This window comes from Corythoichthys intestinalis, chromosome 16, assembly GCF_030265065.1.
Source record: "Corythoichthys intestinalis isolate RoL2023-P3 chromosome 16, ASM3026506v1, whole genome shotgun sequence".
Classification (NCBI taxonomy): domain Eukaryota; kingdom Metazoa; phylum Chordata; class Actinopteri; order Syngnathiformes; family Syngnathidae; genus Corythoichthys; species Corythoichthys intestinalis.
In genome coordinates, this window is record NC_080410.1 from 42,349,745 (window position 1) to 42,376,358 (window position 26,614).

At 40.3% G+C, this 26,614-nt stretch overlaps 1 protein-coding gene across 4 annotated transcripts in view; it reads left to right on the plus strand.

Annotated features, from left to right (window-relative positions):
* The window catches only part of brd4 (bromodomain containing 4), an 88,405-nt gene extending 63,997 nt beyond the window's left edge, over positions 1-24,408 (plus strand). For 3 of the 4 annotated variants that reach the window (XM_057817635.1, XM_057817634.1, XM_057817633.1), the window contains exons 15-19: positions 804-954; positions 1,026-1,150; positions 5,487-5,692; positions 10,023-10,293; positions 20,201-24,408. In XM_057817635.1, the coding sequence (XP_057673618.1) occupies positions 804-954; positions 1,026-1,150; positions 5,487-5,692; positions 10,023-10,293; positions 20,201-20,269 (822 nt within the window). In that variant the 3' untranslated portion in view covers positions 20,270-24,408. Of the gene's footprint in view, positions 1-803; positions 955-1,025; positions 1,151-4,508; positions 4,673-5,486; positions 5,693-10,022; positions 10,294-20,200 lie in introns of those variants that run through there. The other variant, XR_009060893.1, reaches the window with a different exon arrangement.
* The last annotated feature ends 2,206 nt before the right edge of the window (positions 24,409-26,614 follow it).

Genomic DNA, 26,614 nt, shown 5'->3' on the forward strand with positions numbered 1-26,614 from the left:
GCAGAACAACGACCTATATGCCAAAATATACCAATATTTTTTATTTTCATTAGAAAAATGTTTCAATAAAATGTTACACATTCTTGTGCATTTGCCACTTATTGCCACAGTTAACATTGAGGCTTTGGGCCTCTTTTGACCTCGTTGTGAGTTTGTAAGGTTGTGACTTCTGATTAAACAAACTTGATGCCAATCAAAATGTTTGTTATTCTTTTTCCCGAAATTAGAATCGATAAGAGAATCGATAAAGAATCGAATCGTTAAGCAATATCGATAATGGAATCGGAATCGTAAAAATCCTATCAATTCCCATCCCTAGAGGGCAGTGTATCCACCCAAATCAATAATACTAAATGCAAACACTTTCACAACAAACCATTACAACGCTACTTCAATTAAACGAATGTTTGAAGCAGCAAAATTTAATTTGAATCTTTTTTCTGATCGAATTACTCGAGTTAATCGATTAATCGTTGCAGCACTAATTATATTGTATTCTTTTGGGAAAATCCCGCTCGACTTACGACCACTTCAACTTACAAACCAGGTCTTGAAACGAATTAAATTGGGATGTAGCGGTACCACTGTATTATAAAAACAATAATTTGTATTTTTTTATTTTTTATTTTATATGCAGCAAAAACCTACAAAAATATTCCCTCTCCCACTGGGGAAAAAAACTATATTCACCGAACAACTAAAGAATTGCCCTGAAATGACTTTTTATTTGACTTTCAACTACTATGCCCGCCTCCTTTTAAACATGAAAGCAACAAGATGACACTTTGTATCTTTGAACACAGCAAAGGGCCCCAGGCAATCAAGGAGTGCTCAAAGAGGAGAAACTTCCTCCTTCGCCGGTGATGAGAGGAGAGCCATTCAACCCCGCCGTAAGGCCCGAACACCACAAGCATCCCGACAGCAAACCCACTCAACCGACCCTCAGCCAACAGAGTAAGACTTTTTTTTTCTCTACTCTCTTACTTCCAAATGACGGCCATTTAATTACCGCCTATCTTTGTTAGATGTGAAGTCCATGGACAGCTCTCGGCCTGTCATCCGCTCCTCAGAGCCCAGCGGACCGCCGCCCCCCCTGCAGGACAAGGAAAAGTTCAAGCAGGAGTCCAAGGCACCCACTGCACCCAAAAAGGTAGCTTCAATCATTACACACCTCATGACAAAAGATTGACCATATATTTGGACTTTTTTCAAAATCGTCCATTGGCCGATAAATACCGGTAGGCAAAATGCCGAGGATTAACTTCTGGGTGATTCAAAGATCTTTGTTGTGATTTTGCACCACCTGGTGGTCAAAAGGAAGTAGTTGTAGAAGAAGAAAAAGGACAGGAAGTGGATAAGCTTTCGAGAAACGTTTTTCTTGTTATGGTCTTTGCTTAACCCTTAGATGCACAAGTTACTGGACCCTACACTCTTCCATAAGTGGGTCAAAAATGACCCATATTAGAACCAATGTGTTTTTATGCCATTTTGGTGAAGAATAAACACTTGTATATTAATTAGAATCATACAGGCATGAAAATCTCTCACCTTGCGGCGAAATTCGCCGTTTTTAAGTCAAAAAGGGTGACCTACGTTAATCGTGTAGATCCGAGGAGAAAACTTTGAAGGGGGGCCTAGCTAGAACGTGGATTTTGGGGAAGGAGCGGGCTTGACAACAGTCATAAAAAAATAAAATGGGTTGGGTAAGTCTGAGAATGCTCGGTTTTCTCTCTGCTCTAATGCTCCTGCGCATGCGGGCCAGTTTGCTCAGCGCATCTTGGTCTATGAATTAGAGCGCATGTGTGATACTTGAACAGGCTCAATGGACAAAGGCAGTCTGAACGGGCACGCCAAAAAAACAGATGTGACAAAAAAATCAGAATTGTGCATTAGGACCTGCGATATGATCCTAGCTTTACTTAGCTCGCTAGTTATGAAGTAGGTTAATTTGTTGATAAATAATAATAAAAAGTCATTAAAGACAAACACACAAAATACTATATGGACATAATACTTACAGTACACATATAAGCTCTTGCTGTGTAAAATAATCTTCTTAAGGGATGTCACTTTTTACATACCTAGTCCGTGTGGACCAAGGTAAATTTATTCCTGATGGCCAAAGTTAATAAGAATGAAAGATTCCCATTGGAATCCGTAGAAAATGCATGTTGGTCATTTTTGACCCACTTGTGGAAGCTTAGGGTAGTAATACAAAAATGACAATTTCTTCAAATGTTCAAAAAGTTGATCAAAAATTTGAATGGCATTATATCAAAAACATGTTTTTTGAGGAATACCTGGAATATGAATTGATAACAATTTTTCAATCCGAAGATATTTCAAGAAAACAACCTCACCGGGTCATTTTTGACCCATTTATGCATCTAAGGGTTAAAACCAAATGTTTTTGTCATCTATACATTAGCTAATGTAGTTGGTGTTGACTGCTGAACCTGAATGATTATGCGATGTAGATGCTAACACCCAGCGTTAAGCTAATTTGGACGCTATTTTCCTTGTTGTATCCCTTATTTAAGTGGAGCACAGGTGATCCAGGGCTACGCTGGCGACGTAAACCGAATTTCCGCGGAAGTCGGAATTAACCCTTTAAGTACCCCAAAATAATTATCCACAAAATCCAAAAGTATTGTATTTTGTTTAACTCATTGACTCCCAGCCATTTTCACCGTAGCAAGGCCCTTCGCTCCCGGCCGTTTTACTGGATTTTGACTGATTTTGCAAGGCCCACAGAAGATGCTGTTCTATTGCTATATAAACATGGAACCCACCAAAAGAAAGATTATACTCTCTTCTTTCAGCAGAAAAAAGTAAGTTCATATCTCAGCATTAGAAAATCGCTTAGTTTGAGCAATTTTCCAATTTCTGATGAAAGAACAGAAAATGAGCTTTTTGTAAACGCATACATTTCAAACATAACTTTGACTTTAACACAGCTATAGCTTTTGCTGTAGTTACATCCAAAATAACATGAACAACCTTGCCTGGCATGGTCAGACTGTTCTCCCTGTATTTTTCAAACACTGAGAGAAAAGTCTGGGACCCAGCCCATTAACGGCCTCTCGAGCAGGTACAAAATCAATCGACAAATCAGATTCGTTTATTTGCGTGACGTGTGCTTAACGAGCAACGTCACTCTTGCGCGTCGAAAGTCGTCGCCACAACAACACAGATGGTGAACAGGAGAGCCGAGAATATGTTCCAATCCACGGTAAAATCAGTTTTAAATTGCCAAAAACACATCGACACGAGTCATTGACAACAGTCTGTCTCGCGCTAGCCATGTTGAAAAAACTCCACTCTCCTCGTATGTTTACTTCCGCGCGCAAGTCCCTCGTCCTGCCCTCGTCGTTTTACTAACATCACAAGCCTGTGGAGCGGGCTCTGCTAGGCGAGCAGCACGGTCACAACTACGCTGTACTGGTTGAATCGGGTTGGGGGGGTCTTACCAAATGCGCTAATGCCCTCCTGTGGCCAGTTTTATTGCTTTAAAATGGGTTTTGAGCGTTGTGCATTCTATCTAAGATACATGGGAACCTGTACATGCCGATTGTAAAAAGAAACGTAAAAGACGTATAAATATGTTTTTGGGACACTGAAGCAATTAAAAATATTATACGTTTTTGGGAGCAAATGAGTTAATGTTGGAGGATACATTGCCCTCTGGTGGCAGTATGACTGAAGAGCAGACTCAGACGTCTGACATGAATAAAAGATAGCTGCGCTCTGGTTCGGCCCATGTAAGGCTGTAAGTTGTTTCAGCTAATATGTGTTAGTGTATGCATTTGTAATTCAATTTACTGCTACAGTTTGTGGACTTATGTGTGATCGATTTGCTATTAGAATTGTAAATACGTTAGCATTCTTACCATTTAAGCTAGCGGACTTTTGTAAGGCAAGTTAGGCTAATTTAATCGACTAAATTTACATATTGATCAGACTACATGGACGTTTGAACACCAATTGTTTTGTGTCAAGTGTTTTATTGTTGAAATGCGTGTCGTTTTGAACATAAGTGTACATATGTGTGATAGCTTTTTAATTGTCAAAAGTAAAGGAAGTAAAAAGCTTCTAAAAGCATAATTGTTTGATGTCTGTCAAGCTGAACAACTTCAAGTTTAGTGAGGAGAGAACACGTCATATAAATAAAGTAATTAGATACTGTCAGGTCCAATAAGGGACGGACAAGACTCCGCCATCGTGAAGTCAAAATCACTTAAGTTGAGTACGTCGTAACCCGGGGACTACCTGTATTAGGACGCTCGAAAGTGCAAATGTCATCTGTAAATGAGCTAATGTAGTTGGTGTTGTCTGTTGATTATGTTGTGTAGATGCTAAGGGATAGCGCTAAGCTAGTGTGGATGCTATTTACCTGTAAATGCTTATTGCTAACCTGTAACGCTAATCGCCGTGCGCAACAGTTAGCATTGGGTACTTATTGGATTTTGTGATGACTAATGTAATTCGTATGTTTTTTAATATTGCAGTTTCACAAGATATACATGGACTGTTTAGACATAAAAGATGAACACATCAAACATGTGAGGTCATTTTGTGAACTTGAGAAAGAAGCTTGAAGTACCTCACAGCACTTGCACTGAAACCATTTGTCACTCAGGTTACTGTTTTGACTCATACTCCAGAAAATACGGTATGCAGTATAGTGACTTTTTCAATTTGCTTTCATAATAGGTGAGCTATAAAAAATATATCTACCTATGTGTATATTTTAGGGCTGGCAAAATTATCGCGTTAACGGGCGGTAATTATTTTTTTAATTCATCACGTTAAAATATTTGACGCAATTAACGCACATGCCCCGCTCAAACAGTTTGAAATGATAGCAGTGTAATGTCCGCTTGTTACTTGTTTTTTGTTATTTGGCACCCTCTGCTGGTGCTTGGGTCCAAATGAGTTTATGGGTGTCAGCACAATGAGTGAGCATGGTGTTATTATTGACATCAACAATGGCGAGCAACTAGTTCATTTTTTTGATTGAAAATTTTACACATTTTCATAAAACGAAAACATTAAGAGGGGTTTTAATATAAAATTTCTATAACTTGTACTAACATTTATCTTTTAAGAACTACAAGTCTTTCTATCCGTGGATAGAGAATGTTAATAATGTTAATGCCATTTTGTTTATTTGCTGTTATAATAAACAAATACAGTCCTTATGTACCGAATGTTGAATGTATATATCCATCTTGTGTCTTATCTTTCCATTCCAACAAAAATTTACAGAAAAATATGGCATATTTTATAGATGGTTTGAATTGCGATTAATTACGATTAATTAATTTTTAAGCTGTAATTAACTCGATTAAAAATTTTAATCGTTTGACAGCCCTAATATATTTAAATCTATACATATACCTACCTATTACTGTTAATACCAGTGATTGAGTTCATTTTGAAATCTCTCTGTGAAGGAGTGACAAATGTTTTCTTGTTGTTTCCAGGATGTGAAACTGAAGAATATGGGCTCGTGGGCCAGCCTGGCCCAGAAGTCCACGTCGACGCCGATGTCGGCCGTCAAGTCGTCGAGCGACAGCTTCGAGCAGTTCCGCCGGGCCGCCCGCGAAAAAGAGGAGCGGGAGAAGGCGCTCAAGGCACAGGCCGAGCAGGCCGAGAAAGATCGCGTGCGGAGGGAGCAGGACAAACATCGGTAAGTCCATTCAACACCTTCGTGAAGTTGGCCCGCCATCAGACGCAAATTTAAAGGGATCCAAGGATAGAAAGACATGTAGTACTTAGAACATAAATGCTAGTACGAGTTACACTAATTTGATATTAAAACCCCTCTTAATGTTTTCGTTTTAATAAAATTTGTACAATTATTTTAACTAGTAGGTCGCCATTATTGTTGTTGACGTCGCAGCGCGGTGACGTCACATGGGCTCGCTGCCGGACTTCCACAGTGTCACTTGTGAACTACGTAAACATGTCGTCCGTTCTGCCCTTCCAATTTGAACCCGAACGTAATACTAATAAGAAGGATAGCTCTGTCGATATTTCACCAGATCGTCGATGATCAGCTTGCCCGTGTCTCAGTTTATAAAATGTTGCTACCGAGAGTTCGGAAGCTTGCTTAAAAACGAAGGAATACATGTTTTAAACTTACTTTGATTGCTGGCTATTCACATCATTTTCTGCCCAACAGATTGCCCCAGCAGGTTATAATGATGCGTTATTTTGCACATTGAGATCTAAAAGGACTGTCCTGTACTTAAAGCACGTGAGACACATTGTAAGCAAACGTGATTCTCTTTTCCACTCCGTACTGGCGCTGCATTAAGGGAGCGTTCAAAACAACACACATTTGGCAACAATCAGGAAACGCCACAATTACAATGTTATTTTTTCTTCATCGATAGTTTGTGTATTGTTTATCGATCAATAAGCTGCAAAAGTAACTAAAGTCATCAGATGAAAAGCAACAAATGGTTCGCGAAAAGTGAAGCGAGGCTTGACCACAGATTAGACAACAAATGCAGAGGGGTTGCGTACAACGGTTTATTGAGCACACACAAAAAACATGCGATCGCGAAATGGTAGACAATAGGAAAAAAAAAAAACGGAAAACCGTGGTGAGAAGCCGTAAAAGTGAGGCGAAAAAAAAAATAGTTAATGAATGAATTTATTGTCATTGTCATCATCATCAGTATCATTGACAGTTACAGAGTGTGGGATAGTTTGGCCAGAAAGGAGAAACATTGACACAGAATATGGAATAATTTGCCCGAAGAAAGACGATGACAGGCAAAGGAAGACGGGGAAAAAAGCAAATGCTTATCGATACCCGTCCCGCAACAGCCCGCGCCGCACATTCAAGCATGTTAGTGTTGCATAGTCCATTTTTTTTACTCATATATCTTTCAAAAAGTCATTGATTGCCATGGCATTTCACAATATTGTCCGTTGGTTTGGTGTAGGTCTCATTGTAGAAAATATTTTGTCCAATGAGGTACAGTGCCTTGCAAAAGTATTCGGCCCCCTTGAATCTTGCAACCTTTCGCCACATTTCAGGCTTCAAACATAAAGATATGAAATTTAATTTTTTTGTCAAGAATCAACAACAAGTGGGACACAATCGTGAAGTGGAACAACATTTATTGGATAATTTAAACTTTTTTAACAAATAAAAAACTGAAAAGTGGGGCGTGCAATATTATTCGGCCCCTTTACTTTCAGTGCAGCAAACTCACTCCAGAAGTTCAGTGAGGATCTCTGAATGATCCAATGTTGTCCTAAATGACCGATGATGATAAATAGAATCCAAATGTGTGTAATCAAGTCTCCGTATAAATGCACCTGCTCTGTGATAGTCTCAGGGTTCTGTTTAAAGTGCAGAGAGCATTATGAAAACCAAGGAACACACCAGGCAGGTCCGAGATACTGTTGTGGAGAAGTTTAAAGCCGGATTTGGATACAAAAAGATTTCCCAAGCTTTAAACATCTCAAGGAGCACTGTGCAAGCCATCATATCGAAATGGAAGGAGCATCAGACCACTGCAAATCTACAAAGACCCGGCCGTCCTTCCAAACTTTCTTCTCAAACAAGGAGAAAACTGATCAGAGATGCAGCCAAGAGTCCCATGATCACTCTGGATGAACTGCAGAGATCTACAGCTGAGGTGGGAGAGTCTGTCCATAGGACAACAATCAGTCGTACACTGCACAAACCTGGCCTTTATGGAAGAGTGGCAAGAAGAAAGCCATTTCTCAAAGATATCCATAAAAAGTCTCGTTTAAAGTTTGCCACAAGCCACCTGGGAGACACACCAAACATGTGGAAGAAGGTGCTCTGGTCAGATGAAACCAAAATTGAACTTTTTGGCCACAATGCAAAATGATATGTTTGGCGTAAAAGCAACACAGCTCATCACCCTGAACACACCATCCTGTCACGGCCCTGCCCTGCCTGGTATGGGTGGCTCCCTAATCAGGCAGAGGCCAGGTGATTTGATTGAAGGCACCTGGGCTTAAAAGGCCTGGGTGCCAGGCTAATCTTTCTCTCTGCTCTCCCCTCCAGGTTGGTCGTTGGTTTTCCTTGGTTGTTTTGGGACTTTAGTTAGAGATTCCCACATACATATCCATTTGCATCCATACCTAGCAGACACCGCTGACTTTACACCCATACACACACCTTCATTGTTTATTATGTTGTTTAAATCTTATGTTGAATAAATCATTCAATTGGCCCATACTTTTGTCTCGGCTCCCCTCATTTTGTTATGTGCTTGGCATGTGACAATCCCCACTGTCAAACATGGTGGTGGCAGCATCATGGTTTGGGCCTGCTTTTGTTCAGCAGGGACAGGGAAGATGGTTAAAATTGACGGGAAGATGGATGCAGCCAAATACAGGAACATTCTGGAAGAAAACCTGTTGGTATCTGCACAAGACCTGAGACTGGGACGGAGATTTATCTTCCAACAGGACAATGGTCCAAAACATAAAGCCAAATCTACAATGGAATGGTTAAAAAATAAACGTATCCAGGTGTTAGAATGGCCAAGTCAAAGTCCAGACCTGAATCCAATCGAGAATCTGTGGAAAGAGCTGAAGACTGCTGTTCACAAACACTCTCCATCCAACCTCACTGAGCTCGAGCTCTTTTGCAAGGAAGAATGGGCAAGAATCTCAGTCTCTCGATGTGCAAAACTGATAGAAACATACTCCAAGCGACTTGCAGCTGTAATTGGAGCAAAAGGTGGCGCTACAAAGTATTAACGCAAGGGGGCCGAATAATATTGCACGCCCCACTTTTCAGTTTTTTATTTGTTAAAAAAGTTTAAATTATCCAATAAATTTTGTTCCACTTCACGATTGTGTCCCACTTGTTGTTGATTCTTGCCAAAAAATTAAAATTTTATATCTTTATGTTTGAAGCCTGAAATGTGGCGAAAGTTTGCAAGGTTCAAGGGGGCCGAATACTTTTGCAAGGCACTGTAAGTGTTCAGTCTCCATCTCACAGCAGGTTAAACACAGCGTTCACTTTGCAATGGCCGCTCAGAATTTTACTGGAGGGCATATCTTCAGAGCAAGCAATGTTATGTCTTAGTCTCTGTCCCTGACATTTAATCATCCTTTGTTTGCCTTTTTGTTATTGGCACCCCTGGTTAAGATTTGTTTTTTTAGCAAAGCACACGGTCCCAGTTGAAGCCTGGGACCGTGAGCTTTGGTCAGATGAGACCAAGATTGGGCTTTTTGGCAACAAACACTCTAAGTGGGTCGAGCGTGCCACGAAAGATGCACATGCTGAAAAGCACCTCATACCCACTGTGAAGTATGGGGGTGGGTGAGTGATGCTGTAGGGCTGTTTCGCTTCCAAATGCCCTGGGAATCTTGTTAGGGTGCATGGCATCATGAATGCTTTGAAATACAAGGACATTTTAAATCAAAATCTGTTGCCCTCTGCACGAAAGCTGAAGATGGGTCGTCACTGGGTCTTTCAGCAAGACAATGACCCTAAACATCTACACAGAAATGGTTCACCAGACAGAAAATCAAGCTCCTCCCATGGCCATCTCAGTCCCCAAACCTTGTTTTGTTGGCAAAAGGGGGTTGTATAAAGTATTAACACCAGGGGTGCTAATAATTGTGACACACATTAATTGATGTCAAATAATTATTTCTATATGTGGGATTTTTCCCCACTGAATAAATGCACTTGTATTGAAGGTTGGATTTTTCTCTTTTTCCCATTAAGGTCCCATATTATTTGAAATTTAAAAAATATATATATTAGAACATCTTAATCAGGGGTGCCAATAATAATGGAGGGCACTGTATGTGTTTTCTAATACCATATTTTTGTAAAAGAGAACACTTGTGGCTTATTAGAGCCTACAAATCTTTAAGTCCGAGGTTTCCTTTCAAAATGATATCAGCACAAACGTAGCACAAACAATCATTTTTATATAAATTTGTGTCTGATGGGGGGCAACTTCACAGAGGTCTTTTAAACAATGATTCCCCCGCAAATATTCCAGAAGTCGGGACGACGACGATATCCTTGAGACGAGCAGGAGGGCGCACGAGGAGCCGCGCCGACGTCTGGAAGCGCCGCCGACGCAGCAGCACATGCAAGCGCCCCCTCCGCAGCCCGAGCCTCAGCCGGCCCCCATCCAGACGCCCCCTCCGCAGCCTCAGCCGCCCCCGCAGCCTCCCACGCCGCCTCAGCCCGCCGCCGTGCAGAGTCCGCTGGACCAGCAGAGGGATATGGCGCGACGGCGGGAGCAAGAGCGCAGACGGCGAGAAGCGGTAAGTAAGGGGGACAAACGCAACTTGTATTGTCCACTATTGACGCCGCTAGACGTCTAATCTATTTGGACTGGGAGGGGTGAATGAATGAATGTACTAATATTAATACTTGACAATCTTTACAACTAGGGTTGTTCCGATCATGTTTTTTGCTCTCGATCCCATCCCGATCGTTTTAGTTTGAGTATCTGCCGATCCCGATATTTCCCGATCCGATTGCTTTTTTTTGCTCCCGATTCAATTCCAATCATTCCCGATAATTTTTCCCGATCATATACATTTTGGCAATGCATTAAGAAGAAAATGAATAAAACTCCGACAAATATATACAGTCAACATACAGTACATAAGTACTGTATTTGTTTATTATGACAATAAATCCTCAAGATGGCATTTACATTATTACCATTCTTTCTGTGAGAAGGATCCATGGATAGAAAGACTTGTAATTCTTAAAGGACAAATGTGACTTTGTAAATTGTGACTAAATATTGCCATCTAGTGTATTTGTTGAGCTTTCAGTAAATGATACTGTAGCCATGCCGACATGCATGATGGGAAGTGGAACCATGACTGTGCGTAGTGCTACCAATTGATATATCTTCTCTGCGTTGGGAAATAAAATAGGGTTAAAGAAAAAGATCAATTAATTCCTTGCTTCCCCACATTGCTTCCCAGAATATTACTGATCATAGGGAGAGGGATTGTAAGGCTCCAGCCAATTAAAAAAAGGCTCCAAAGGCTGCCAAAATTCACTCTACTCATTTTACGCTGCCTTTTATCTCTCTATATTAGTGAAACGGCGCCATTACAGATTGAGCTCGACAATGCATGAGTGGCTCGTGCAACGTATGCATTAATTGCGTTAAATATTTTAACGTGATACATTTTTTAAAAATATTAATTCTCGCCGTTAACACAATAAATTTGATAACCCTACCTTAAGCCTAAACTAAAGACTCTGGATGAGTGTAACATATTATGTCTGTAACGTTAAATACAATTAGAAAACGATTTAATTAAAAAATATGTATATATTAAAAAAAGGCATGGCCGATATTTTTGCCGATCCCGATACTTTGAAAATGACGTGATCGGACCCAATCGATCGGGACATCTCTATTTACAACCCTTGCAAACTGTTGTTTTTGGCACCCCTTTTAATTTTTGTCTTAGTCTTTTGAACAAAAGCACTTATTAGTCTGTCATATTTTAGTCATTTCAAAATGTTTTAATATTTGTCTAGTTTTAGTCGACGAAATCTAATGCAAATTTAATTTAGTTTGTTTTCGGCTGTAAAATTCTTAGGTTTTTCTCCAACAATAAATCTAGGTTTCCAACAATTTCCAATGAACATACTGATGAGAACATATTGTAGCGTCTACAACAGACATGTCCAAAGTCCAGCCCGGGGGCCAAATGCGGCCCTTGGTCAAATTTCATCTGGCCCCCAGCATCTGTCCTAAAATCAATAACGTCTGGCCCGCACACAGACTTAATAAATTGGTCAGCAGTACTGCTACCAGCATATGAAGTAGCTTACACACTAAATGCTGCTCCTCATTTACTCACTAAAAGGGAGCAGCACTCTCAGCAACATTACCCCATGTGACCCTTTACTCCCAATTTTCTAAAATGACGACATTCCACAAAAAAAAAAGTTGACTGTGACGGCCGACGCTTCAAGGATAAGTGGAAATTGGACTATTTCTTCACTAAAATACGCAACAACTGTGTCCGCCTCATTTGCAAAGAGACAGTCACTGTTTTTAAAGAGTTCAATGTGAGGCGATATTACCAAACAAGACTCGCTGACATGTACGACAAGATTACAGGGAAGATACGTTGTGAGAAATTGAAGCAACTTGAAGCTAGTTTATTTCACAGTAGTATTTCGCAAGATCCCGAGAGTCGAAAGATAACGCCACAATGGCTAGTTGTGAGATTGTTGAAATTATTAAAAAGAAATTGTGACGCACAGAATGGCTTGCTAAAATTTGCTTAAATATATTGTTCTTTGCTAAAATTTGCTTAAATATATTGTTCTTAGGGCTGTCAAACGATTAAAATTTTTTATCGAGTTAGTGACAGCTTAAAAATGAATTAATCGTAATTAATCGCAATTCAAACCATCTGTAAAATATGCCATATTTTTCTCTAAATTATTGTTGGAATGGAAAGATAAGACACCAGACTGATATTTAGTTACAGAAAAATATGGCATATTTTAGAGATGGTTTGAATTGCGATTAATTACGATTAATTAATTTTTAAGCTGTGATTAACTCAATTAAACATTTTAATCGTTTGATAGCTCTCATAACCCTTACTTTTCGGGGCTGTGGTCATAAAGTTCATATGAGAAACTTGAAACTGTTCAGTGTTGTAACTTCAATTTTGCACATCAGATATTTTTTTAAAGAAAAAGTCTTAGCCAAAGTTATTTATTTTTATTTTGTTTTTCAAAATATTTACATTTCAGAATATTGTATTTTCTATTTTTGAGCAGAATTCTAGCTTTGTATAGGCTAATGTTCCTATTGTTGAAAACACAAAAGTGTGTAATAAACAACTAGCACATTTATATTTTGCATTTTGTTTTCCTACTTTACCGAAAATGAACCGAACCGTGACCTCAAAACCGAGGTACGTACCGAACCGAGGTTTTTGTGTACCGTTACACCCCTAGTAGTGAGTAATCTAATTAATTACTTTTCTCATCTTGGCAACGCCGTTACCGTTAGAGGCGGGAAAGGTGTGCGTTACTATGCATTACTATGTTGGTTGACTGACGCAAGAAAAGTTTGAGAAAGACTGAGACGAGAGAGCAGAGCAGGAGTGGGTAGGAAGCAACGGAGTGTGACGCCATTGCAAACGCGATGCTACTATGCTAGGTGGCTCCAATAATATCTGACTGTAGCCGATAGCCTACAACCTACGCCCACATGATGCTTCGGTAGATATCACATATATACAGAACTAAATGCAAATGACAGGCGGCATTAGCAACATGTATGATAAAGAACTAGATGCGTTAGTAAACAGCTGCCATCTTAAAGAGCATACGACAGGAGAAAAAAAAGTCTTAAATGGCATTATTATGTGAATTAGAATCATATTTTGAGACGATTCGACTATATACAACAATTTAGCAAAGCGCAGATGATGAGAAATTAGTCTTTTAATCTGCCGGTTAGCCACGCCTACTATTATAGGGCTTTAGCGCCCCGAACAGGTGGATGACGTCAGCGGTAGACTGGGCTCATCGGTTTTACTATTCAGTCCATTGAGGGGGAATTATTCAGAACGAGGAAAACGCGACGAAGAGAGCCGCAAAATGTCATTGTTTCAATCTCTCTTCTCCAATATTTTTACAGGACATTCTTTTTATCCAAGTATTTTTCCCCCAATAGCTATATAAATGGCTTGAGAAGGACCAGTCAGCCCGTCGAGGGGGAACTATTCACAACGAGGAAAACGCGACGAAGAGAGCTGCAAAATGTCATTGTTTCTGTCTCTTTACTTCAATATTTTTACAGGATATTCTTTTATCCAAGTATTTTACCCAATTGCTAAATACATGGCATGGTCATGACAAATAACAGTCTTGTGCTAAATGGAATATGAAAGAATAAAAATGCATTTATTCAGGACGACATGGCAAAATGACTCCATAATGGTCAAAACTGTTGACTTCACCTTTACTGTCGCACCTCCCGAACGATATTTTATGACACCTAAATCGGACATATGTCATTTCCCTTCCCCGGCTTGGGAGAATGTGAACAAACCAAAAGGCGTGACAGCTAGCCGACATGCTAACCCGAACCGAGTGATGTTTCAAAGTCTTCGAAGCGGAAAATCACACATAACTAGCCTGGATTTATTGACATGATGACTGGGTTGTCGATTGTCTTCGCGGATAGGCAAAACGCCCGGCGGGGAGCAATTCACAGTTCGTTCCCCGGAGGAGGGCGGCTGCAGTTGTTGTGCAGCTAACGTGCTGCTAATGTGCATGAGGACAGCTTTTTACATGCCTATCAATGATCAAACGTAAGTAGTCCTTTATTTAAAGAAAGTTTGTAGTGTTTACTTTGTAATCGCTGTATTCATATTTGACATAATACAAAACCAGATGTTTACTCACTTCCTCGTAAGTCCAATGGTCCCACAGTAAATATCCACGGTGAATGGGAACCTTTTCAAACTCTAAAAAGGCGCATACGCCTCTCCCTCATGAAGAATGATTTTTCTGCAGCCGTTTGGCTGGCGTGATGCAAAAAATAAACGTATTAATCCGCAAAATCAGCTGAATCCTTAGTCCTCATACACAACAGTACGACTGGATAGTGAGAGGACTCCTTCTACCGTAGACGTCACAGAGCGCTCTTTCTCAACTCAAGACTGGAGCCGGAAGTCACTCATTTTAATGGCGCAGGATTCAAAAAACTAAATAAATATAGCGATCGCTTCCACACACATCCAAGCGGTCCATATCATTCAGGAGCATAAAATACCGCGTGTATTATGAAATAAACGTGCTTTTTCGTGTCACATGCACTTTAAAGCAGTAGACTTCTCAGGAAGGCTCTGTTGTCGAGAACCTTCCTAGCAAACCTAAGTAACTTTTTATCTAAAATGCTCCTAAATCGGCAAAACTTAACTTAAATCTATCGTTAAATGATGAAACAGTTTTAAAACGTACACGTCGAAAGTAGACAGAAGGGAGCTAATGCAATCACGGGAGCAATTTTAACAACTTTAACAGTTGAGTCACAACATTAAATGACTTCCACACATAGCAAAGGTTCCTATCTAGTTATCGCAATATCCGCAATACCCCTGTGTCTCGTTAAGTTTCGGGTAAAGAATTGGGCTAGGGCCAATTGTCCCAAAAACCCTTAAAACTTCTCATTGTGTGACCTTTGTTGTTGTTGTTTTTTTAAGAAGAAAAAACATGAAAATTATCACCAGTTACTTTGCCAAATAACTAATTACTGTAATTTGTAACTGTAATTAATTACTTTTTTAAAGTAAGATTAAAAACATTGATTAATACTCGCCAATTTTACAACCTTTGTAACTTTATTCACAAATTTTTGACTTTTCTTATCAGTGCGACTGTCTTACAGTTGTGGTCAAAAGTTTACATACACTTGTGAAGAACATAATGTCATGGCTCTCTTGAGTTTCCAGTTATTTCTACAACTCTGATAGAGTGATTGGAACAGATACTTCTTTGTCACAAAAAACATTCATGAAGTTTGCTTCTTTTATGACTTTATTATGTGTGAACAGAAAAAAGTGATCAAATCTGCTGGGTCAAAAATGTACATACAGCAGCGCTAATATTTGGTAACATGTCCCTTGGCCATTTTCACTTCAATCCACAAGCTTCTGGCAAGCTTCTGGTTGAATCTTTGACCACTCATCTTGACAGAATTGGTGCAGTTCAGTTAAATTTGAATGCTTTCTGACATGGACTTGTTTCTTAAGCATTGTCCACAAGTTCTCAATGGGGTTTAAGTCAGGACTTTGGGAAGGCCATTCGAAAACCTTAATTCTAGCCTGATTTAGCCATTCCATTACCACTTTTGATGTGTGTTTGGGGTCATTGTCCTGTTGCAGACCCGGGCATTTTACGGCCCGCGGGCCAAATACGGCCCGCGGACCCACTCTGACTGGCCCGCGAAAGGTTGCTTGGACTTAAGAAAATAAAACCTACTTTCAAAATTGTGCGTAATGCGTGGACTAAAACAGCAGGGCTTTTACTTTGAAACCTGTTTACGGCATGCGTACGTCATTTACGTCCAGGTACTGAAACAAGTCTGAGTGCATGTGACTAGCAGCAACTCAATGGTAACCCTAAAATGTCTGCATACGCCAAAAAAAGAAACGTGGACGCTAAAGTTCGTGGTTTTAAAAAAAATATGGACAACTAAATATTTATTTACAGACGTCGGTGGTAAACCCGTGTGTTTACTTTGTGGTGAGCAGGTCGCCGTGTTTAAGGAATACAACGTGAGTAGGCATTACGAGACGAAGCATGCAGAAAAATACGGACATCTGACTGAGGCTGGAAGAGCGCGGTTATCTGAAGATTTGCTAGCGAAGCTAGAAAAACAACAAGGCTATTTTACCAAGCTATATGCAGCCCGGGATGCGGCAACAGAGACCAGCTTTGTGATATCTCATAAAATCGCTAAAAACTGTAAGCCGTTTTCGGAGGGAGAGTTTGTGAAAGAGTGCTTGGTGGACTCTGCAGCACTAATATATCCGGAGAAAAAAGAAGCATTTGAGAAAGTCCCGCTGTCCAGGCGAACGGTGACCAGAAGGGTGGACGACATCGCGGAGAATCTCCGACATCAGCTAAAAAGTGGAGTAGCAAGTTTTGACTTTTTCTCCTTGGCTTTGGACGAGAGCTGTGACGTCCGCGACACGGCGCGTTTACTCGTGTTTCTCCGAGGAATAACACAGGATTTCACGATTACGGAGGAGCTGGCAGCAGTGAGATCAATGAAAGGAACAACCACGGGGAGTGATTTGTTCAAGGTAAACGCATGCATGGACAAGCTTGAACTGAAATGGGACAAACTGGTAGGAGTCACTACTGATGGTTGTCCCAATCTGACCGGGAAATAGTAGGACTTTTGAAACGGATGCAAGATAAAGTGACTGAACTTGACGCTGAGCATAAATTGGTGTTTATTTGGTGTTTTTCTACCTACACATGTGAGCAAACATTCTCAGTAATGAAGTTTACCAAATCCAGGTACAGGTCCTCTCTGACTGAAGACCATCTGTCAGATGTGCTTCACATCTCCACCTCAAACATTCAACCTGACCTTGATGCTCTTGTTAAAGCTCAACAGAGGCTAGATTTCTCTCGCTGAAGAAAAAAAAATACTGAAACATGTTTGTTCTGCACTGTTTGGCAGTTTGATAAAAATGTTGAGTTATGTTACATTATTGTGGTATCGTTATAGAAAGTTAAAAATAAAGCATTGTGGTAATGTGACTGAAAAGCAGTCAAAAATGTAGCAAACTTACCTCTGTTTTCACTGAATAAATTCAGGTTTTTTGTAAAACAACCTCACTCTCTCATTATCTAACAATAACACATACTCTTACCAGCTTCTGTAAACAATACAATTTACTTATTTCAATGTTGAAATAAAATTAATAACGAGTAGATTTCAAATTTTGGTCCGGCCCTCCACAATATTTTCTGCTTCTCATTTGGCCCCTGGGGAAAAATAATTGCCCACCCCTGTCCTGTTGGAACACCCAACTGCGTCCAAGACCCAATCTTCGGGCTGATGACTTAATGGTTATCTTGAAGAATTTGAAGGTAATCCTCCTTCTTCATTATCCCATTTACTCTCTGTAAAGCACCAGTTCCATTGGCAGCAAAACAGCCCCACAGCATAATACTACCACCACCGTGCTTGACGGTAGGCATGGTGTACTTGGGGTTAAAGGCCTCACCTTTTCTCCTCCAAACATATTGCTGGGCATTGTGGCCAAACAGCTTGATTTTTATTTCGTCTGACCACAGAACTTTCCTCCAGAAGGTCTTATCTATGTCCATGTGATCAGCAGCAAACTTCAGTCGAGCCTTAAGGTGCCGCTTTTGGAGCAAGGGCTTCCTTCTTGCACGGCAGCCTCTCAGTCCATGGAGATGCAAAACACGCTTGACTGTGGACACTGACACCTGTGTTCCAGCAGCTTCTAATTCTTGGCAGATCTGCTTTTTGGTGATTCTCAGTTGAATCTTCACTAAGCCTGTCGCAATATGCAATAATTCAATTTATCGCGCGATATATAAAAATGAAGGCGGTAATTTTTCCGCTGCGATTTATCGCCTCGCGTGCATGTGCGTGCGCGCGTGCGGCAGACGTGCTGTTAAAAGTTCGGATTCCTCGTTACCAACTGCGCAAATTGCATCTTCGTTCCAAGTCCGGCAAAAACTAGCGCCGGAGCCAATCGTTCCCATTATATCCTGTTGTTCAATGTATACCGGCCGCATCAGTGCTCCGGAGTGACTGTGGACCATCTACAGCGCGCTGGTGTCGTTGACATGTGGGCGCTCCCGTCAGGGTGGCTGTTTTTCGGCACAACGCCGGATATTTACAACGAAGTCCACCAAAACATTGTTACCGACTAGGCTGCTACGAACAACCTCGCTTTGACAATAAACAGCTGATTGAAATTAAGAGCGCTGTGTCATATGCTGGTGTTGAGTAGTAATGAGCAGACGTGACTTCAGCGGCGCTTGTTAACTTTTTTAATGCGCGCACACACTAGATATCATAAAATAGCACACTAGATGTGCTACGTCCCATGCCATTGGCTACGTGAGCACAGAGTGATTATGGGTTACGTAGTCCATATACTACATCAATGAATTCTAAACTGTCATGACTGAATGGAAGTTAAGAAGGCCAAATCATTCCATACTAGTGACTACAGATAATGTTGCAAATATTGTTAATTCAGTACGTGACACAGATGGATTCGGACCACAAATAGGATGTCTTGCTCATGTAGTAAACCTAGCTGCTAAGAAAGCTGTAACAATCAACAGTGTGCCTTGCCTCACTTTACAAACAGTAAAGATTGTTCTCAGCACTTTTGTACAAACATTTTTCAGATCAGTAAGAAGTAAGCACATACAGTAAATATTATGCACTAAAATGCATGTTTATATGATGGTAATTTAATTTTTGCTCGCTAGCAAAAAAAAAAAAAGAAACAAAAAATATAATTGTTATATTTTTTTACAGAGCATTAAATGTATTGGATCGAAAATCGTGACCCCGTATCAAAAATCGTACCGAACCGTGACTTAACTGTATTGTTGCATCCCTATGGAACACCATTGCAGAAGCTATGACGGGGAAAAGTTTTCATTTGCCTAAATGCTTAAGTTATTAAGTGCAATTTTTTTTCTCTTTTTAAAAATTTTTTTAACACATTTTATTTATTCTGTGGTGCTGTGTGGTATCAATATTGTTGTTTTTTAATGTTGTTATTGTAAATTGGTTAAAAAAATTGGGGGGGCGCAATAATATCGCATATCGCAATAATTTATGAGAATAATTATCGCACACTAATATTTGTTATCGCGACAGGCCTAATCTTCACCCTCCTGACCAATTTTCTCTCAGCAGCAGGTGATAGCTTGCGTTTTCTTCCTGATCGTGGCAGTGACAAAACAGTGCCATGCACTTTATACTTACAATTTTTTGCACTGTTGCTCGTGGGACCTGCAGCTGCTTTGAAATGGCTCCAAGTGACTTTCCTGACTTGTTCAAGTCAATGATTCGCTTTTTCAGATCCATGCTGAGCTCCTTTGACTTTCCCATTGTAGCGTTTGTGGGCGTTTGCATCCAATGAGCCCTATTTAAATGGCCTCAGAGAAGTCACCAGCGCACTACTCATAATCACTCACAAGAAGTTAACAGGCCATGCTATGAAGCTCATTTTACTGACACAACTTTCTAAGTCACCAAAATTGCTAATTCGTGTTTGTGTATGTATATTTTTGACCCAGGAGATTTGATCACTTTTTCTGTTAACCTATAATAAAGTCATAAAAGAACCAAACTTCATGAATGTTTTTTGTGACAAAGAAGTATCTGTTCCAATCACTATCGGAGAAAAATCAGAGTTGTAGAAATAACTGGAAACTCAAGAGAGCCATGACATTATGTTCTTCACAAGTGTATGTAAACTTTTGACCACAACTGTATATTGCTGCACAGACATCCATATACGTCCAATCCATTTGAATCTGTCGATCCGTCGAAACATATCGGACGTTTATGGACGTCAACGCTAGTTAATAAGCCAACCAAAGAAACCAAACAAACAAAAAACCTGCATTCTTTTCTGTGTCCCGCAGATGGCAGCGACGATCGACATGAATTTCCAAAGCGAATTAATGGCGATCTTTGAGGAAAACATCTTTTGAGGAGGCGACAAAAACCACCACTTGGACGAAACGTGGAAACTTAACTGCAAAAAAAACAACTTTTTTTGTCACGTCGGCACTCTTTGCCTTTTTTTTTTTTTTTTTTGTCCCCTTCATCCTGCAGGGGGCGGAAAAACGACGACAATAATTTGTAGTCCAAGCTCTGAATACTTACTGACGAGACTGGAGAGTAAGACTGGGGCCCCATTTTTTTTTTTTTTTGAATGTTTGTTTGTCGTATGTGAACACACACAAAAAAAAAAACGGCCTGTCGGGGTTTATTCCACACTGTAAATCTATTTCTCAATAGAGAAGGTACACTTGGCCTTTACATATCTCTCTTTAAAACAAACAAACACGTAAAAGCAGTCATCCTATCTACTGTAAAGAAGTATTTTCTTATACTAGCGTAACACGCATTTATTTCTACTTTTCTTTTAAGGACGCACTCCACGTAAACGTACCCCCACACGTCTATGCCAAACAAGTTTTTACGCTCTGTCCTACATCATGTCATAGGTAGCTAAGATTTAAAAACAAAAACAAAAAAAAACATGAAATATATGCATTATGATAGCTCCAGCAAGTATTTAAAATGATGGTATGTTTTAAATCCCTGACAGAATGCAGTAATCAGTAATTGCAATAGGGGTGGGACAATATATGGAAAAGGTGATATATCGCTATATTTTGGAGGTCAAAAGGTTATCGATATGTTCCCCCAAAGAATCGATATACCGTTTTAGAAAGGTGTCATTGTTTTTTTATAGGTTGCTAGCAAAATCTTCCATTTGAATAGTGTCTAAATTGCTGCCATTGACATCAACTTCATTTGAAATGAATTGGACGTCTAGTGGCGTCAATGGCATTGAAACCAGAGCATGTCTAGTGGGCATCTACAGGTCAATTCCTGTTCATTTTAGGGCATTTACAGGTCACTTCCTGTTGATTTTGAGACACGTCTTGACTCACCTCCTTTTCAGTAACCCAAAATTAACAGGAAGTGACCTGTAAATGCCCTAAAGTGAATACAAAGTGACCTGTAAATGCCTCAAAAATCAACAGTGACTCAAACCCAACACTTTCTGGGTCACTTCCTGTTGGGTTTAGGGCATTTCTGAATCACTTCCGGTTCTGTGACCCAAAAACAAACAGGAAATGGGCCAGAAATGCCCCAAAATCAACTGGAGGTGACTCAAATTCAACCGGAAGTCACCTGTAGATGCCCTAAAGTGAACAGAAAGTGGCCTGTAAATGCCTCAAAAATCAACAGTGACTCAAACCCAACACTTTCTGGGTCACCTCCTGTTGGGTTTAGGGCATTTCTGAATCACTTCCTGTTCTGTGACCCAAAAACAAACAGGAAATGGTCCAGAAATTCCCCAAATTCAACAGGAAGTGACTCAAACTCTACAGAAAGTGACCTTTAAATGCCCAGAAAATCAATAGGAGATGACTAAACTCAGGTTTCTGGGTCACCATGCGTTGATTATGGGTGCATGTATTGGTCACTTCCTGTTGGTTTTGGGTTACATAACTAGTTTTGGGTAACAGAACAGGAAGTGACCCAGAAATGCCCCGAAATCGACAAGAAGTCACCTGTAGATGCCCTTTAATGAACAGAAAGTGGCCTGTAAATGCTCTGAAAATCAACAGGAAATGACTCAACAGTTTCTGGGTTACTTCCTGTTGATCGGGGGCATTTACGGGTCGCTTCCTGTTTGGGTTACAGAACAGGAAGTGACCCCAAAATGCCCCAGAATCAACAGGAAGTGACTCACATTCAACAGGGGGTCACCTGTAAATGCCATGAAAATCAACAGGAATTGACTCAAACTGTTGATTTTGAGCCCCATATTCAACAGGAAGTGACCTGTTAGTGCCCCAAAATCGACAGGAAGTGGCACAAAATCAACAGGAAGTCACCTGTAAATGCCTCAAAATCAACAGTGACTCAAACCCAACACTTTCCGGGTCACTTCCTGTTGGATTTAGGGCATTTCTGAATCACTTCCTGTTCTGTGACCCAAAAACAAACAGGATATTGTCCAGAAATGCCCCCAAATCAACAGGAAGTGACTCAAATTCAACTGGAAGTCACCTGTAGATGCCCGAAAATGAACAGAAAGTGGCCTGTAAATGCCCCGAAAATCGACAGGAAATGGCTCAACAGTTTCTGGGTTACTTCCTGTTGATCGGGAGCATTTATGGGTCACTTCCTGTTGAGTTTGGGTTACAAAACTGAGTTTATGTCACTTCATGTTGATTTTGAGCCCCAAATTCAACAGGAAGTGACCTGTTAATGCCCCAAAAATCAACAGGAAGTGACTCAAACTCAAGTTTCTGGATCACTATGTGTTGATTTTGGGGCATTTATAGGTCATTTCCTGTTTATTTTGGGTTGGTGACCCAGAAATGCCTCAAAATTAAGAAGAAGTGACACACATTCAACCGGAAGTCACCTGTAAATGCCGCTGAAATCAACAGGAAGGGACTAAACTCATGTTTCTGGGTCACTATCTGTTGATTTTTGGGGCATATATGGATTACTTCCTGTTGATTGGCGGCATTTCTGGGTCACTTCCTGTTTTGAACCCAAAATCAAAAGGAATGCCATAAAATCAACAAGAAGTGACAAAACTGTTGTTTGAATCACTTCCTGTTGATTTTTGGGGCATTACGGGTCATTTCCTTTTAATTTTGGGTTACAGAAAAGGAAGTGACCAAGAAATGCCCCTAAATCAACAGGAAGTGACTGGAAAACGCCCTAAAATGAACAGAGAGTGGCCTGTAAATGCCCCGAAAATCAACAAGAGATGACTCAAACTCAGTGTCTGGGTTACTTCCTGTTTATTGGGTGCATTTACGGGTCACTTCCAATTCTGTAATGCAAACTGAACAGGAAGTGACCTGTAATGCTCCAAAAATCAACAGGAAGTGACTCAAAGTCATCTGTAAATGCTCTAAAATGAACAGAAAGTGACCTGTAAATGCCCCGAAAAGAATAATAATAATAAAGAAATATCAGAAAGCCGTTAAATGACCCCAATACCAAATGACTACTTTGCTTTGTTAAACAATAGACCACTCAAACAAGCAATCAAGCAGCCTAGGTGTGAAGGGGGGTTTCACTCTGGATAGCGGCAATTAGCATCGTGAATATTTGCAAATCCGGATTTGTTAACTCCAGAGGGCCAGTTGGCATGAAACTAAGACTAGCATCTAGGGCTGCAGCTATCGAATATTTTAGTAGTCGATTAATCGATGGACTAGTTAGTTCGAATAATCGAGTAATCGGATAAGAAACATGAAAAATTCAAATACATGAGCTGAGCCTCAAATGGTATATATATTTTTTTAAATGATCTATGGACAAGAAAAAAACAATTGGCTAACTTACATAGAAAAAGTTCGCTAGCTTAAATGCTATAAAATGCTAGTTTTTTTTTTTACAATGCTATTAACAAATTTTTCAGACACATTCCCACAAAAAAAACGGTTCAATATACCTATAAACTAAATAACGAATGCAAAAAAAAAAAAAAAACATTAGCTCAAACAAAAACTTACTTTGGTCTTAACAGGGAGCAGTTGGCTCATTTGTTCAGCCATGTTAAAAGACGCAGATCAGAGGGCAGTCTATCCACCCTAATTAATAAAACTGAATGCAAACACTTTCAAAATAAACCATTACAACGCCACTTTAATTAAACGAATACTCGAAGCAACAAAATTTAATTCGAATATTTTTTTTCTAATCGAATACTCGAGTTAAATCAATTAATCGTTGCAGCACTACTAGCATCTAGAACTGTAGCTAAACCATTTTTGAAAATTGAGTGTTAGAACATCTGGGACAAATCCCATCAAGCGCCCTTGTCTTGACAAGTCCAACATTGAGTTGTCAAGGTTCACAGAATGACCAAAGAACTTTCCACAGCAGCTCAAACAGCTGTTTTGTCACACCAAACTTAAGTATACAGTACATACAGTAAAAAGGTTGTCCACCCGATTGCCTGCCTGAGCGGTCCACTGTCCGACAAAGCCAAGGCAGCCCTGCCCTGCAAACACTCAAGATGCTAATTGGAGCAATCCAGTCGTGTAGTTTTTTGCTAAACTGACACCTTTTTAAAACGATACATATCGATTCAATTTCATATATCACCGTTTTTATCATTTGTCACAGCCCTAGAATGGATTGGTTCACTTTTCGGAGCTTTGGACTTATTTTATTCTTCACTACAGAACAAAAAAAAAATCCGCTTGGATATGATTTGGGCAGTCACACTACTGACTGTCGCTGCGACGTTTTTAGAAGTCACATTTTTAGTCGTCTCATCTGGTGTTTGTTTTTCTCCAGTGCCTGTATTATTATTAATATTATTATTATTATTGTATGGCAATTCTCCTTTGGGCTTATGTTACACCGTCGTGTAATATTTGACCAGGTGGGGCGAATGTTGTTTTTGAATGCGTTTGTGTATAAAAGAAACAAAAACAAAAAAACTGAAAAAAGCGTTTTATATTGAACCCTTTTTAAATGTGCTTTTAGCTGAACTTCCGAACAAGCGTTTTGTTTTTTTGGGGGGAGGTTTTTAGTCTCAGCGTCGACACATTTTAGCTTTGGTTTCTGCTCGCGTGTGATTGTGGACGTTCGAATGGCTGTGTGCGTTTTTTTTTTTTTTTTTTTTAAAGATATTTGCGTTCTATTGAAGAGAATAAACAGTACTTCAGAAGAACTTTTTGTTTGTGCTCAAGTCACCTTTTTACTAATTCCAATGAAGGCAACCTTATCAACTTTTCCCCCCCCCCGCTCTCGTGCCATTTGTGTTTTAAGGAGAATGTGCTGACTCGGCCATAGAGTTTGCTTTATTCAGGTATTTTATTTTGTTACGTGCGTTTCGGTGAGGGGAGACTGACTGTCCTCGATTTATTGTTTGATATGATGTGAGATCTCTTGATTCAGTCTGTACTGATCACTGAATAAACTCATCGCTTTTATAGAAAACAACAAAATAAAAATAAAATAAAAAACTAGAAACTGCAATTTCTGGATCAATTACTCTGGGTCTTTCCTGTGTGGAGATACAGATCTTAGACCCGCCCAGGTATGTTTGGGGACATGTCCTGTTGATTTGGGGAATTTGGAGGGCGTGTCCCGGTCATATCAGGTCATTTGGGGGGCGTGTCCTAGTCATATCAGGTCATTTGGGGACATTAAAGGGGCATTTCCTGTAAATATCCAGTCATTAAGGGACATTTGGGGCGTGTCCTAGTCATATCAGGTCATTTGGAGACATTCAAGGGGCGTGTCCTGGTAATCTCAGGTCATTGGGGGCGTGTCCTGGTCATATCAGGTCATTTGGGGACATTCAAGGGGCGTGTCCTGGTAATCTCAGGTAATTAAGGGACATTTGGGGGTGTGTCCTAGTCATACCAGGTCATTTGGGGACATTTTCAGGGCGTGTCCTGGTCATGTCAGGTCATTAAGGGACATTTGGGGGCGTGTCCTAGTCCTATCAGGTCATTTGGGGACATGGGGGGGGGCATCTCCTGGTTATATCAGGTCATTTGGGGACATTTGGCGGGCATGTCCTAGTCAGGTCATTTTGGGACATTGGGGGGGCGTGTCCTAGTCATAGGTAATTTGGAGACGTTTAAGGGGCGTGTCCTGGTAATCTCAGGTCATTTAGGAACATTTGGGGGCGTGTCCTAGTCATACCAGGTCATTTGGGGGGCGTGTCCTGGTCATATCAGGTCATTTGGGGACATTTAAGGGGCGAGTCCTGGTAATCTCAGGTCATTGAGGGACATTTGGGGGCGTGTCCTAGTCATACCAGGTCAGTTGGGGACATTTTGGGGGCGTGTCCTGGTCATATCAGGTCATTTGGAGACATTTGGGGGCGTGTCCTAGTTATATCTGGTCATTTCCTGTTGATTTGGGGACATTTGTTTTTTTGCCTTTGAAAATGAATGGGTAATTTGGACGTCCATGGCAGTCAATGGCATCGACTTAAAAATGCGTCAATGGAATCCAAGTACACTGGCATCAATAGAGTCGACAAACATGGCTGTCAATGGCATTAAACAAAGTAAATGCCATTGAAAATGAACGGGAAATTTGGACGTCCATGGCCATCAATGGCATCGACATTGATATGCGTCAATGGAATCGAAGTACTTTGGCATCAATAGAATTGACATATATGGCCGTCAATGGCATCTGTCTAAATTGGCCCAATGCAATGTTAATCCCATTGGAAATAAATCAGTCCAATCGTGACAGTGTACAGATCTGCATAGTTTTAAACGCACTCATGACAGAATTGGGCTTAAATAATCGCT